The sequence below is a fragment of the Diaphorina citri genome, unplaced genomic scaffold (genome assembly GCF_000475195.1).
Source record: "Diaphorina citri unplaced genomic scaffold, Diaci psyllid genome assembly version 1.1 scaffold1436, whole genome shotgun sequence".
NCBI classification, from domain to species: domain Eukaryota; kingdom Metazoa; phylum Arthropoda; class Insecta; order Hemiptera; family Psyllidae; genus Diaphorina; species Diaphorina citri.
The window spans coordinates 65,945-81,703 of NW_007378862.1; the positions used below are offsets into that span (position 1 = coordinate 65,945).

The 15,759-nt window shown below is 37.6% G+C and overlaps 2 protein-coding genes across 3 annotated transcripts in view; both read right to left on the reverse strand.

Annotated features, from left to right (window-relative positions):
* The window catches only part of LOC103515883 (guanine nucleotide-binding protein G(I)/G(S)/G(T) subunit beta-1), a 37,452-nt gene extending 31,515 nt beyond the window's left edge, over nucleotides 1–5,937 (reverse strand). Inside the window, exon 1 of one of the 2 annotated variants that reach the window (XM_008480824.3) lies at nucleotides 5,508–5,937. The gene's annotated coding sequence lies outside the window, so the exon portion shown is untranslated. The remainder of the gene's footprint in view (nucleotides 1–5,507) is intronic. The other variant, XM_008480826.3, reaches the window with a different exon arrangement.
* Nucleotides 5,938–14,354: 8,417 nt separating this feature from the next.
* LOC103515887 (breast cancer metastasis-suppressor 1-like protein) lies at nucleotides 14,355–15,455 on the reverse strand (the record flags this gene model as incomplete). The annotated part of the gene is made up of 2 exons (XM_008480830.3): nucleotides 14,355–14,785; nucleotides 15,201–15,455. Coding segments are annotated over 2 exons (579 nt in total), but the record flags the coding sequence as incomplete, so codon positions are not given.
* Between the last annotated feature and the right edge of the window lie 304 nt (nucleotides 15,456–15,759).

Genomic DNA, 15,759 nt, shown 5'->3' on the forward strand with positions numbered 1-15,759 from the left:
AAAAATTCAATAAGTAAGTCTTTTAGTTCTTCATTTTATTATCGAATCATAAAAGAATCATTCTATACGACGACTCACCAAGATCTACAACGATCATCGAAGAGCGTGATACAGAGCTTTCTAAACTAAGCTTAATAGTAAAGTTTTAATTTACACTTTAAAAAGCTACGGAAAAGAACAGCCAATTTTTTCGGTAAATTATGTACAACTAGGGAGACACCAACACACTTAACACTTGGTATCACACAGCCAAACTTATATTGTCCGGTCAAGAGACTCGTAACACCATCACCATGGATCTCACTCCTACAATATGTAGGCCCGACAAGTGCAAAGGCATTCACAAACTAAAAATCCCAAAAAGGGTCGTCGAAACAAAGTTCAGATGAGTTTTCCGTCGAGGAAAATCAAGTTCCAACACACAGACACGGGAAAACACGGATTTTGTCAAAAATGCGAAAAAGCAAATGCTGAAAACGCCGGATCTGTTGTTGTTTAGATGGGAGAGGTGGAAAAAAAAACTCTCTCACTCTCGTCTCTCGCGGAAAAGCAATCGTACGCACACGTCTTGACTCAACCACACCCAGGCAGGTACTGAGAGTATCGCACAGAGTACTGACACTGTGGAGAGCTAAACCGATGCCGAACTCTACCGACGGCAATAGTCGACTCCAGGCCATCCACGATTTAGTACATATGTACTAGATATGTACTGGTGAGAGAGTGTTATTTCGACTGCCTGAAGAGGAGATTATGGGGAGGAGGAAAATGAAGAGATGCCAATCATGTGATTCACACGAGGTTAACAAAACCAAGTCAGAAACAATTTACCCCGTTTTCCATGGAGACAAAGTTCAAAGCATGATGAGGTTTGAATTTGCCCCAGTCCTGCTTACTTCACTAAATTTCCTACTTCTAAGAGTAAAATTGCATCATGGAATTGGGCTTTACTATGTCTACTATGGGAAATTATCCACCCTTAAACGCGAATTTCCTTTAGATAAACCCGCTGTTTTGTATTGGAAACATCTCAGTATCTTTTTAGCTTTAATTTTGAGAAATTCCTCAAAGAACTCAAATGTACCTAAGAGTAAAATTGCATCATGAAATTGGGCTTTACTATGTCTACTATGGGAAATTCTCCACCCTAAAACGCGAATTTCTTTTAGATAAACCCGCTGTTTTGTATTGGAAACATCTCAGTATCTTTTTAGCTTTAATTTTGAGAAATTCCTCAAAGAACTCAAATGTAGAGCAATCCTGTTTCTCAGCTTGACCCTGAGTAATGCTTGTGACTTCTGGCAGGGACAGCAGCAATGTCAGATTTCCTGCATTATTTGTTTTATTACTACGGGATACATCCTAGAGATTTTAGGGATGCTACTTGAGCAAATCATAATATTTTGTTTAAACACGAAAATTTTTCACTTGCTTCACCATAACTACTCTCAAAAGTCTCAAACGATTTGTCTGATTTTTTGGAATTTGGACATAGATAATGTTCAATCAACAATTCAATCACATACATATGTGAGTCTTGGGTAGATACCTTAAAGGAAATTTCACTTAGCAGCGATGTCAGATTTCCTCCATTATTTGTTTTGTTACTACGGGATACATCCTAGAGATTTTAGGGATCCTACTTGAGCGAATCATAATATTTTGTTTGAACACGAAAATTTTTCACTTGCTTCACCATAACTTTCAAAAGTCTCAAACGATTTGTCTGATTTTATGGAATTTGTACATAGTAAGTAATGTTCAATCAACAATTCAATTTCAATCACATACATATGTGAGTCTTGGGTAGATACCTTAAAGGAAATTTCACTAGTTTTGGGCTCAATTGGACCTTCAACCCCCCTTTAATTAAGTAGGTACAAAGATTTTTTTTTTTAAAGAAGTTTGACAGAGGGAACTGTAACTGCTATGGTCTAGCCAGCCTAGTTAGCTTAGTTGGTAGTGCGTCTGCCTTGTAAGCGCTAGGCCGCGGGTTCGATTCCCGCCCGGGGCGGATTTTTTTCCTACTTCGGGTATTCCATTGCTCCGTTTACTTAATTTGCGACAAAAGATCAGGGGCTAATAAGAAAGGGTATAGGTAATATGTCATTTCATTGAGCAAAAGTACTGGTTTTATTTATTGACTTGGAGAAAATGAGTGTTTGTTACATATGGGTCATATGGCTTGGTCCAAACCTTTTTGAAGAGAAATAAATTTCTTTTATTCTTCTAATTGCCTTGAACTACATTCTAATCTATGAACGATTTCTCTACCCGAATTTTACATTTACCTATTTCAGTAGCGACATGAAAATTTACTACCGTTATTTCAACGGTGGACATTTGTAAACGCTCAAACAAATTAATACTTTTTCTTGTACAAACTTCAGCATTTCGTACAATCTCGTACAATTTCGCACTCGATTCACAATATTTTCTAAGTTCACACAAACACGACAGCAGCATAGAAGTACAACACAGACCATTTCTCTCTCTCTCCAGTACAACAGAGAAAACAAGGAAAAGGAGAAAGGGGAGGGAGAAGGAGAGAGTGAGAATGATGAAAAGAGTGAGCGAGTGAAAAAAAGCTCAATGCTAACATGGCGAATACCGGTGTGTGATAAAGAGGGAGATGGGGAGACTGGGAGAGAAGAAAATGGAGGAGAAAAGGAAAGAGCATGCGCTTTTCAGTTCAGACAGAATTGTTCTCTTCTCTTTCAATCACTCCTCTCTCTTCCCCCTCTCTTTCTCCCTGTCTAGTATTTCTCATGGAAGAACCAGAGTAAGATACAACTATACCTACGAACTATGTTGAGTAAGAGAGGAAGAAAATGGAGGAGAAAAGGAAAGAGCATGCGCTTTTCAGTTCAGACAGAATTGTTTTCTTCTCTTTCAATCACTCCTCTCTCTTCCCCCCTCTCTTTCTCCCTGTCTAGTATTTCTCATGGAAGAACCAGAGTAAGATACAACTATACCTACGAACTATGTTGAGTAAGAGAGGGAGGGAGAAGGAGGAGGAAGGGTGGCAGTTCATCAGAACGCCAAACACATCTGCCACACATTGGTGTTTTCATGTCACGATCACAATATTTCACCACCAGACCCCAGTTGGAACGAAGATCTCAAGAAGTAGGAAAAAGAATCACTTTTTTCAGAAAGTGTGGTACCTATATTAGGTCCAAGCTGTCTACAGGTTCAAATCCTCAGAGATCAACAATAATTTCAACATGACACTATAGACCCGGACCTTAAACATCAATGCACATAACCGCAACTCATACTTGTATAGGAGAAGAAAAAATTTCCGGACATAAAAAATAATAATAATCAAAGATTGACCACCAGCTATGTAAGTTACATTACATTGAAATTAGGATCTTTTCTGACGAAATTCCGGTGTGCGGAGTCCAGTGAGTAGGTGCACCCCTATGTAAGTTAGAGTAAAGAAATTCATTTACTTCTCCAAATCATCAATATCTCACTATGGAAAGTTTCATCTTGGATACGTCAGCTGATGAGCTGATACTTATCTGTACTGCCGATGACCTAACAGCTAACTGTACTCCGTCAGATAAGTGATAAGAAATAACGAGACTGTCCTTGCTATCAGTAGGATGAGTAACTGAATCAAAAGTGGTCCCTAAACCTATTAGCAGCTTAGCACTTAATAAAGCCATTCTCTAAGGAAAGGAGTACGGTAAAGGAGGTCCTGGTAGATTGGTAGAAGGATACCTACAGAGCAGCCGTCAATAAAGTCATCAGTCATCATAGTATGTAGTAACGTCAATACTGGAAACAAATAGGCCAATGAAATGGAATCCATTTTTCATCTACCTACTTGGGTGGGTACATATAAGTACGAACTTATAGGGACAGAACACGATAACCATTAAAGATGTTTCTGGTGTACTCATACCTATGACCAACTATCATAACCATCACATTGTTTTGAGGGTAATGTGAATATTTTGGGGGTTTTAATCAGTATTACACTCTAAATATCCTAGATGCTAGTTGGTATTAAAAAGCCCTTCGCCCCCCCCCCCCCCCCCCTCCCCCCTTTCACAAGCTAACTGTTAGGTCATCGTAGGATATCAGTAGGATGAGTAACTGAATCAAAAGTGGTCCCTAAACCTATTCCTTAGCAGCTTAGCACTTAATAAAGCCATTCTCTAAGGAAAGGAGTACGGTAAAGGAGGACCTGGTAGAAGGATACCTACAGAGCAGCCGTCAATAAAGTCATCAGTCATCATAGTATGTAGTAACGTCAATATTGGAAACAAATAGGTAAGAGAGGGAGGGAGAAGGAGGAGGAAGGGTGGCAGTTCATCAGAACGCCAAACACATCTGCCACACATTGGTGTTTTCATGTCACGATCACAATATTTCACCACCAGACCCCACTTGGAACGAAGATCTCAAGAAGTAGGAAAAAGAACCACTTTTATCAGAAAGTGGTACCTATATTAGGTCCAAGCTGTCTACAGGTTCAAATCCTCAGAGATCAACAATAATTTCAACATGACACTATAGACCCGGACCTTAAACATCAATGCACATAACCGCAACTCATACTTGTATAGGAGAAGAAAAAATTTCCGGACATAAAAAATAATAATAATCAAAGATTGACCACCAGCTATGTAAGTTACATTACATTGAATAATAATAATAATAATAATAAAAACATTACCTACCAAAGAGCCCAATCCCCAAATAAATTTAGACAAATTTCTTGTTTGGTCATAAATGTCAAAACACAAGAGGTACAAAATGATATTTGTCCAAATAACAAACAGTTTGATAGGTAGGTATGGGTGGCTCTCAGTAAATAATGATACAGAAGAAAAACCTTTTAAAAAATTCTACCACATATCCCTCGTAACAGTCACAGTGACACCAAAATACCTTCTTAGTGAAATGCAAAGTGCAAAGTTGTTTTCAAGAATGAGCCACAAGCCTATCGGCATGAGATCAATATTATCATTCATGTTAGAAGCTCAAGGTTTAACGGCTTCCATTTTATTAACACAATTAATATTATTGTGGGAATTTTGCAGTTGAATAATTAATGATAGTCCTTAACCTTTCAAAACCAATTATCATAAAAGAATATGACATCAGTAAATCTCTCTTGGAGTGATAAAATTCTCAAAATGGTAACATTTGAGATGAGTTTAGAGGCAGACAAAATTCTAACCTCACTTTTCATCAAAAGTAACTTTTGCAGTTAAAAACACCCTTCATTTTCTTTAATCACTAAATAAGTAATCATAAAAACACCTAGTGGTTAGGTGTTTGATCCAGGAGAAGTGAATAAAGTTTAATTAATTTGAAAAACTTAAAGAAAGCCCCCAGACTGCATCTCCTATTTGACAAATCTGTGTTGGGGGAGAACTCAGATATTGAAGTGAAATAATTACCCTTAAAGAAAGCCCCCAGACTGCATCTCCTATTTGACAAATCTCTGTTGGGGGAGAACTCAGATATTGAAGTGAAATAATTACCTCCTATGCCTAAATGATCCACAGGTAATCCAGGTTCCAGCCAGCTCTCCTCCTCTGTCGGTTGCAAAGCGACTTTAAAATCACAAACTCACTCTGATAATCACTCAGCTTTCAGCTTGATTTTCCGATGCACTTTCACATTTATAAAATACAAAAAACCTCAACTTTGATTCGCGACTTCATAAATTCGACGTCGGAAAAAACATTAAACAAACATTAGGTTCTACGTTCACTATCCAGAATTCAATTGTTAAATCTTCATCCAGTATCTACTTGGCTAATTATCTACACGGAAACACTTTTAATTAATGTTAAACCACAAAATTAATTACAATTTTTTGAAAAAAGAAAAAAATCACTACAAAATCGAGAACACCAATATTCGACCGACAAATTTGATCAATTTCACGAAACACGAAACTCACGATAGGCAGTTTCATTGGGCAGGGTGCGGCTGCCTTTCCTTTACACATGTCGAACCCGAGTTTGATAAAGGGAACTGTAACTGCTAACGTCTCATTATCCCGAAAGCGAGGAGAGAAGGAAAACAGGAGAAACCCAACCGTTGCGAGAACGTACCTGATAAGGATAAAATCCACCCCAGGCGGGAAAGCATCCACACTTAGATCGACATCAACTGAAACATGTCCACACTAAACTTTTCTCCCCACCGAAATCCTTTGATCTTACTTATTTTATGTACGTTTCTTAGTACAGGCAATATTTCAGTTTCCAAAAGGTAACCGGTCCCAAAATTAAAATAAGTATGTACAGTACTGCACTTCCTAGGAAGAATCACTTTTTTCGGAAGGTGGTACCTATATTAGGTCCAAGCTGTCTACAGGTTCAAATCCTCAGAGATCAACAATAATTTCAACATGACACTATAGACCCGGACCAAAACGCGAATTTCCTTTAGAGAAACCCACTGTTTTGTATTGGAAGTATCTCTCAGTATCTTTTTAGCTTTAATTTTGAGGAATTCCTCAAAGAACTCAAATGTAGAGCAATCCTGTTTCTCAGCTTGACCCTGAGTAAGTAATGCTTGTGACTTCTGGCAGGGACAGCAGTGATGTCAGATTTCCTGCATTAGGTACCTAAGTATTTGTTTTGTTACTACGGGATACATCCTAGAGATTTTAGGGATGCTACTTGAGCAAATCATAATATTTTGTTTGAACACGAAAATTTTTCACTTGCTTCACCATAACTCTCAAAAGTCTCAAACGATTTGTCTGATTTTATGGAATTTGGACATAGATAATGTTCAATCAACAATTCAATCACATACATATGTGAGTCTTGGGTAGATACCTTAAAGGAAATTTCACTAGTTTTGGGCTCAATTGGACCTTTACTTAATTAAGTAGGTACAAAGAACTTTTGAAACACTAAGGGAAGTAGGATATGAGCAATTTCACAGATCCCAGGTACCTACTTGAATACCTAAGTACCTAAAAATCATAGGTTTAGGTGTCAAAGAAATGGAAACTAAGAAATTTCAGAGTAGGAAGGTAAACAAGTTCATAGTACCTAACATAGATACCTTAAAGGAAATTTCACTAGTTTGGGGCTCAATTGGACCTTCAACCCTCCTTTATTTAAGTAGGTACAAAGAACCTTTTGAAACACTAAGGGAAGTAGGATACGAGCAATTTCACAGATCCCAGGTACCTACTTGAATACCTACCTACCTAAAAATCATAGGTTTAGGTGTCAAAGAAATGGAAACTAAGAAATTTCAGAGTAGGAAGGTAAACAAGTTCATAGTACCTAACAAATATGTAACCATAAGGTAAGTAGTATAAGTAGGTACCTACCTATGTAAGCAATACTTAAATGGACAATTTTATCATAATTATACCTAAATGGGCTTATCTATAGGTAAGTAGCATGCAAAAGGACATTTTAAGTAGGTAGTCAGTAAAGAAATAAGTAAGTTCTTAAAGTACCTACCTATGTAGGGAGGGAGAAGGAGGAGGAAGGGTGGCAGTTCATCAGAACGCCAAACACATCTGCCACACATTGGTGTTTTCATGTCACGATCACAATATTTCACCACCAGACCCCACTTGGAACGAAGATCTCAAGAAGTAGGAAGAAGAATCACTTTTTTCGGAAGGTGGTACCTATATTAGGTCCAAGCTGTCTACAGGTTCAAATCCTCAGAGATCAACAATAATTTCAACATGACACTATAGACCCGGACCTAAAACATCAATGCACATAACCGCAACTCATAATTGTATAGGAGAAGAAAAAATTTCCGGACATAAAAAATAATAATAATCAAAGATTGACCACCAGCTATGTAAGTTACATTACATTGAAGTTACCTAACAAATATGTAACCATAAAGTAGAAAGTATAAGTAGGTACCCATCTATGTAAGCAATACTTAAGTAAATGGACAATTTTATCATAATTATACCTAAACAGGGTTATCTATAGGTAAGCAGCATGCAAAAGGACATTTTAAGTAGGTAGTCAGTAAAGAAATAAGTAAGTTCTTAAAGTACCTACCGACATATCATATTTACCTACTTAACACACTAAAAATGACAGTAAAAAATTATTAATTACTTAACTGAATAAAAACAGGTGGTATGTAGGTAGGTACCACTGTGAATCAAACAAATCAATTCGCCAAGCATTTTTTTCTTTTTTTTTATCTGGATTTGATGGATTCATTAGATTCAAACAAACTAAGTAATGTCCCTCAAGAATCTCGAGTCAAGATGAACTGTATTTTTCTTTCGGGGGTTGAAATTTTTCTCTTTGGGCATAATAGTATGACCAAATTGGCTGTCATAGAACACTTGAGCATTTAAAAAAGTTATCTGAAAGAGGGTGTTTTCTATGGTCTTTCATGGTCATCCAAACTTTTACCGTCAAATATTATAACGTTTTATGTGCAAGCTGCTCTGGTACCTACATATAACCTCTTTATTTTGAACGAAGAGTTACTTATGTAAGTAAATCAGAAGAACCAAGTAGATACCCACTTACAACAGTTTGAAAATACAAGCAAGTAGTGAAATGTTTACTAATAAATAGGGATAACCTGTGGATGAAAAAATATATTTGTTTGTTTGTTTGTTTTTTTTTTTTTTTTTTTTTTTAGAGAGATCAAAATATAGCACAGAAGGACCCTATTCAGAACATAAAGTGTGAATGACATATCTGACCATATTATTAATTCCTTACGGAGGGAAAAATATGGCATAGGCTAGTTACTTGGGCAAGTAAAAAAAAAAATAATAATAATAATAATAATAATAATAATAATAATAATAATAATAATAATAATAATAAAAACATTACCTACCAAAGAGCCCAATCCCCAAATAAATTTAGACAAATTTCTTGTTTGGTCATAAATGTCAAAACACAAGAGGTACAAAATGATATTTGTCCAAATAACAAACAGTTTGATAGGTAGGTATGGGTGGCTCTCAGTAAATAATGATACAGAAGAAAAACCTTTTAAAAAATTCTACCACATATCCCTCGTAACAGTCACAGTGACACCAAAATACCTTCTTAGTGAAATGCAAAGTGCAAAGTTGTTTTCAAGAATGAGCCACAAGCCTATCGGCATGAGATCAATATTATCATTCATGTTAGAAGCTCAAGGTTTAACGGCTTCCATTTTATTAACACAATTAATATTATTGTGGGAATTTTGCAGTTGAATAATTAATGATAGTCCTTAACCTTTCAAAACCAATTATCATAAAAGAATATGACATCAGTAAATCTCTCTTGGAGTGATAAAATTCTCAAAATGGTAACATTTGAGATGAGTTTAGAGGCAGACAAAATTCTAACCTCACTTTTCATCAAAAGTAACTTTTGCAGTTAAAAACACCCTTCATTTTCTTTAATCACTAAATAAGTAATCATAAAAACACCTAGTGGTTAGGTGTTTGATCCAGGAGAAGTGAATAAAGTTTAATTAATTTGAAAAACTTAAAGAAAGCCCCCAGACTGCATCTCCTATTTGACAAATCTGTGTTGGGGGAGAACTCAGATATTGAAGTGAAATAATTACCTCCTATGCCTAAATGATCCACAGGTAATCCAGGTTCCAGCCAGCTCTCCTCCTCTGTCGGTTGCAAAGCGACTTTAAAATCACAAACTCACTCTGATAATCACTCAGCTTTCAGCTTGATTTTCCGATGCACTTTCACATTTATAAAATACAAAAAACCTCAACTTTGATTCGCGACTTCATAAATTCGACGTCGGAAAAAACATTAAACAAACATTAGGTTCTACGTTCACTATCCTGAATTCAATTGTTAAATCTTCATCCAGTATCTACTTGGCTAATTATCTACACAGAAACACTTTTAATTAATTGTTAAACCACAAAATTAATTACAATTTTTTTTGAAAAAAGAAAAAATCACTACAAAATCGAGTACACCAATATTCGACCGACAAACTTGATCAATTTCACGAAACACGAAACTCACGATAGGCAGTTTCATTGGGCAGGGTGCGGCTGCCTTTCCTTTACACATGTCGAACCCGTAGCTGATGACGTCACCATGTTATCAGAGCGGGAACTTTTGAAAATAAGGTATGCACTCTTGAGTCTTGCACGTCTTGTGGTTTCCATTTCTGCAATTTATTTCTTTTTTCTTTGATATCAGTGTGTATCCTAATTTATATCATGTTGAACGCACTAAGATAGGTATCTGAGGCCTGAGGACCATTACGCGAAACACGAACTGTACCTACTCCAAACGCATTGAAACTGTTCGATGTCGATGATTTTATTCAGTAATCACTCAAGAGAGGGCCCTGCGAGGTGGATAGGTGTCCCCTAAACGACTTCACTCTACAATCTCTACATTCCTCGCTCTAAAAATATTGACAAATCAGTCGGTCCGTTTCGACTTTTTTTTGTGTGTGGAGTAGGGAGTAGAAATTGCAAAATTGATTGTGGAACAACCTTTATGGTATAATATTTCGGGAAAACCCGTCAACCGTCCTGGAGTAGGGAGTAGAAATTGCAAAATTGATTGTGGAACAACCTTTATGGTATAATATTTCGGGAAAACCCGTCCAGATGCTAACCGCGGAAAATGCTGGTTAACTTCAGTGATCTGTGGAGAAATGGTGCATTCAGCGTGCTATTGTAAGGGCTAGACCGTGAGTTCGACGCCCACCCGGGGCGAACTTTATCCTAAACAGATAAGGTTCGTTCTCGGAACGGCTGGCAACCGTCCAGATGCTAACCGCGGAAAATGCTGGTTAACTTCAGTGATCTGTGGAGAAATGGTGCATTCAGCGTACTATTGTAAGGGCTAGACCGTGAGTTCGACGCCCACCCGGGGCGAACTTTATCCTAAACAGATAAGGTTCGTTCTCGGAACGGCTGGCTTTCTTCTATCCAGTATTCCTTCTCTTCGCTTTCGGGAGCATAAAACCTTTGCAGTTACAGTTCCCCCAAAGTCCCCGATCCTCTTTTTTTTTTTTCAATCTTTCCCAGATTTAACATCTTAGGTAGGTCAATTTATCTGAGAGAAACACTTCTTTCCAAAAGATTATGAGTAGGTAGGTAGATATCACTATTAATAGCCCTGTGTGCCCTCTTTTTTTTTCAATCTTTCCCAGATAACATAGGTAGGTCAATTTATCTGAGAGAAACACTTCTTTCCAAAAGATTATGAGTAGGTAGGTAGATATCACTATTAATAGCCCTGTGTGCAATTAGAATGATCTGATTCTTGATCTCGATTTTTTAAATTTTTAATTTTTTTACTTATTTTAAATTTTTGATAAGAGATAAGAGGTAGGTCTCGATATTCTCGCTTATCATTATATCATTTATTTTACTGATAAGCGGACAACTTACCTTTCATTTATCACGGTGTGTTTCTGAAGTTTAGTGAGCTTGAAAATATGTGGTGTTAATTTCAGTACCTACTCATTTGTAAAAACATTTTTGGATGGTAACAAATCTATTAGATAAACTTTGCACCTTTGCAGACAGAGTGGTTTGCATTATATTAGGTAAGTCGTTTCAAACTTTATCCTAAGAGAGGAGGAAGACAGGATAGGAGAAAGCCAGCCGTTCCAAGAATGAACATTATCCCGTCAGGATCAAATCTACCCCTGGTGGGAATCGAACCCACAGCCTAGCACTTACAAGGCAGAGGCACTACCAACCAAGCTAACTAGGCTGGCTCATCAGGTTAAACTTCAGTTAGCTTGGAGAAGACAGGATAGGAGAAAGCCAGCCGTTCCAAAAATGAACATTATCCCGTCAGGATCAAATCTACCCCTGGTGGGAATCAAACCCACAGCCTAGCACTTACAAGGCAGAGGCACTACCAACCAAGCTAACTAGGCTGGCTCATCAGGTTAAACTTCAGTTAGCTTGGAAGGTTGGGTGTCTGCCTTTATGTACTAGGTTATGTATTGCATTTCATTGGCCTATTAATAAACAAAAATAGGGAAATGAAACAAGCTGGGCCCGTCCCTCCGGGAATTATTTAGCCCGTAGTTTATTCGATCAGTACCTATGTACCTACCTACCTAATTTGTTTTGGAATCGAACCCACAGCCTAGCACTTACAAGGCAGAGACACTACCAACCAAGCTAACTAGGCTGGCTGATCAGGTTAAACTTCAGTTAGCTTGGAAGGTTGGGTGTCTGCCTTTTTGTACTAGGTTATGTATTGCATTTCATTGGCCAACATGGGCTTAAAGACCATGTTTGAAACTATGTCCTTTCCAAATAGGTAAGTACCTACCTATTAATAAACAAAAATAGGGAAATGAAAAAAGGGAGAGCAAAATGGAGAACATACATTGTTACTGATAGAATCAGTGCAGTCAAGTTCCTATTAATAAACAAAAATAGGAAAATGAAAAAAGGGAGAGCAAAATGGAGAACATACATTGTTACTGATAGAATCAGTGCAGTCAAAGCTCTATCATCTACATAGGTACATTGTTTTAATCTAAGTACCCAAGTATTTATTGAGAGTCTAATTTGACTGGTATGTTAGTTAATTGCAAATATTGGTAATTAGATCAATTCACTCTTCAAGATAACCTTTGTCATGTCCTTGGTCATGATGGAAGTTCTGAAAATAAGGAATCATAGGTAATTAGGTATTTGTTACGTGTACTTAATACCCCTCTGTCTCTTCTCTAAACTTAATGATATTAGAAAGGATATAAAGTAAAAGTTACAAGAAAATTCCACTCTTTCTAACAGAAATGTATGTGACACCACTTCTCTTCTTCATGGCTTCATTCAGGCTGGATCTGGCGGGTATTTTGCCACTGAAGGGTAAAACCCACATAGTGTAAAGATCTAAAGAGATGGAACGCTCCTGATGAACAAATATTTGGATAAGTACCTATATTGATACCAAATTACTAGCAGAGGTAGGTATAGAGCCATTCAGATTCTTGCCCATTGGCATACAATATCCACCTGTTGGGGGTTTTGGTCAAATGGTATATCTTTTAGTATGCATCCAAAACAATGACCATAGACCCTTGCCAAGAACATCCCAGAAAAATTTCTTGATTTTCTCCAAGCTATGGTCAGTGGTCCATTGAGGACACTACTATTCAACAGCATGGTTTGTTTTTTCTTGGGTTGGTATTATGCTATGGACGATGTTTGGTTCTCCATTGTGGACACCTACAGCTCTTGACTATCAGCAATCAAGTAGGTAGATGCTACCAAAGGAACTAGCACAAATGAGCAGTGACCAGTGGTATTATACATTTAGGTTAAACGCAAAAAGGAGTTTTCACAATTAGAGCAGTGATTAGTGTTATTCTAGGGTTAGGTTAAATACAAAAAGGAGCTTTCTTTTCCACTGTTGTGGCTTCTACATAATTACCAATCCTTATAAGCTTAACCCATCTTCTGGGATGGTTGGCCCTACACCTAAGTGGGCTTTGTGGGTTAAGCAATCAAGTAAGGATGTAGTCAAGCACATTTATGAGACTTTATAGACCCAAGATATAAAATATTTGCTACAGAGGTGGTTGGCCCTACACCCAAGCCTCAAAGTGGGCTTTGTGGGTTAAGCAATCAAGTAAGGATGTAGTTAAGCACATTTATGAGACTTTATAGACCCAAGATATAAAATATTTGCTACAGAGAGCTAAATGTGGGATAATATTTCTGTTCTGAAAGAAGGGTCTACATTGATGAACTGATGATTGGACTTGTAAGATGGTCTACATACCTTGGAACACAGCTAATCCTTGGTCCAAGTAAATGAAGCCTTTTAGCGGTTCTTTAGAATTACTTGTTTCTTTGCCTTGGTTTATCAGATTTTCCTAATAAACAGGAATACAGGGATTTATTTGCAGGAAAACACTTTCCCAGAAATTTAATTTCGTTTTGTTTACAAAAAAAGTTGCGCACTGATTTTAAAAGCATGCGCAATGTGCGCAACGCTTCACACAGCCCACTTGTTAAAACAAGACTTCTGGCAACAGCGCAATCCACTCCCTTCTAACCTCCATGGACGTTGCCAAAGCGAGCATAGTTTTTGAACAATAGGTGATGAGCATAATATTAAAATATAATAATTATCTGTCTGTTAAAAAAATTGATTTCAAATGCCTGTTCCTACGTGAAAAGCTGTTAAAATAATAGAAAGTAAAAAACCCTACAAACGGGAAAAATTAGTAAGCCTAGAATAGTCGCTATCGCTAATCATGAGACGATTAACGCGCATATTAACGCGCCCCAACTCATTCTTTGGAGCATAATGAGCACGTATTTTGACTAACTGGCAACGTTGCAAATTAGAATGATCTGATTCTTGATCTCGATTACGACACGACTTTTTTTTCCGAACGACACAAAATGTGCTGTGGGCAATGTAATTTAAATGAGAGTGTTCCCACTACACACGATTTTTTCCCCGAATAAGTGGGAACGGGCTGTTAGGTGCTGTAGTTTAATACGTGAGATCGCACTTCCTCTGACTCATCGCCTTCTTAATGATAGTCCAGTCTTCAATAATCTCTTCATCCCTCAGCATATAAACAATATAAGGTCCTGACACGGTCACCGCTTTCCGTCTAGATTTCATACGGTTGAATCCCTTCGGTCCTCGCTTGCTAGACAGAGGGTTCTGGTTCGATCCCCGCTTGTTATGCTCGAAGAACCACAGGTCGGCGTTAATGTCGACACTGTTCCTGTCTTCTTCAAGGCGTCGAATTTTCTCCTCCAGTTCCTCCTTCATGTGATCGTATAGTAGACTCTTCTCATTCTCCAGATTCTGAAATTGAGAATACCGGCGGCGATTATTAGACTAGTATTTTCGTTATTATTATTTTGAAGAGGTTTGATAAGGGGAACTGTAACTGCTAAAGTCTTATTACCCCGAAAGCGAGGAGAGAAGGAAAACAGGAGAAACCCAACCGTTGCGAGAACGTACCTGATAAGGATAAAATCCACCACAGGCGGGAATCGAATCCGCGCCCTCCTGTTTACGAGGCGAGCGCCTTGATCACAGCGCTAGAACCAGTACGAGCTTTAGAATGCTAGCAGTGTACCTACCCATGTTTCACTGCAAAATCAATTATGTTACCAGATGGGACTTTATTACATATTATAATATACCTATGTTACTGTTACTAGGACTTAATTACATATTATAACTCAAATTTAGTTCAGAAAAAAAAGTTAGGTACCTGTCTTGTGGCCTGTTCCTCAGCATTGTACTGGTTTTGTACATTATTCAACTTGTACTGGCGCAGTATGGCTGCCACTTCTGTACGGATTCGCATATTGTCCTGGAGTTTCTGGAGGGGCAGCAAATATTCCTTAGCCTGGCCTAGTTCTACCTCGTTCAGTTTGGATTCAACCTCTACAATACGCTCGCGATACAGCTGCTCTCGAAGACCTACAGGGACAAAGGAAAGGATGCAGGGAGCTATTCCACAGAGCTATTTTGTTGGCATACTTGAAACTCGTTGAAATAAAATACCTACATAGGTATCTATTTGAAAGAAAAAAAAAGTATGTATGACCTTTTTTTCTGTGTGCAAAAGTGAAGAGTCAGTCCTTTGTGAAAGAGATCACAGCTTTTTTGTCATATTAAAGTTTGAACAAGCAAGCATTTACAGCAATTCGTGGACCAAATGACCAACCTGGTGTTTGCTTGTGGTAACTAAATACCACCTAAATTGGATAAGTAATAATAATAATAAAAAAAAACTGATTCAATATTGGGGAGTTATAGGGTATTTT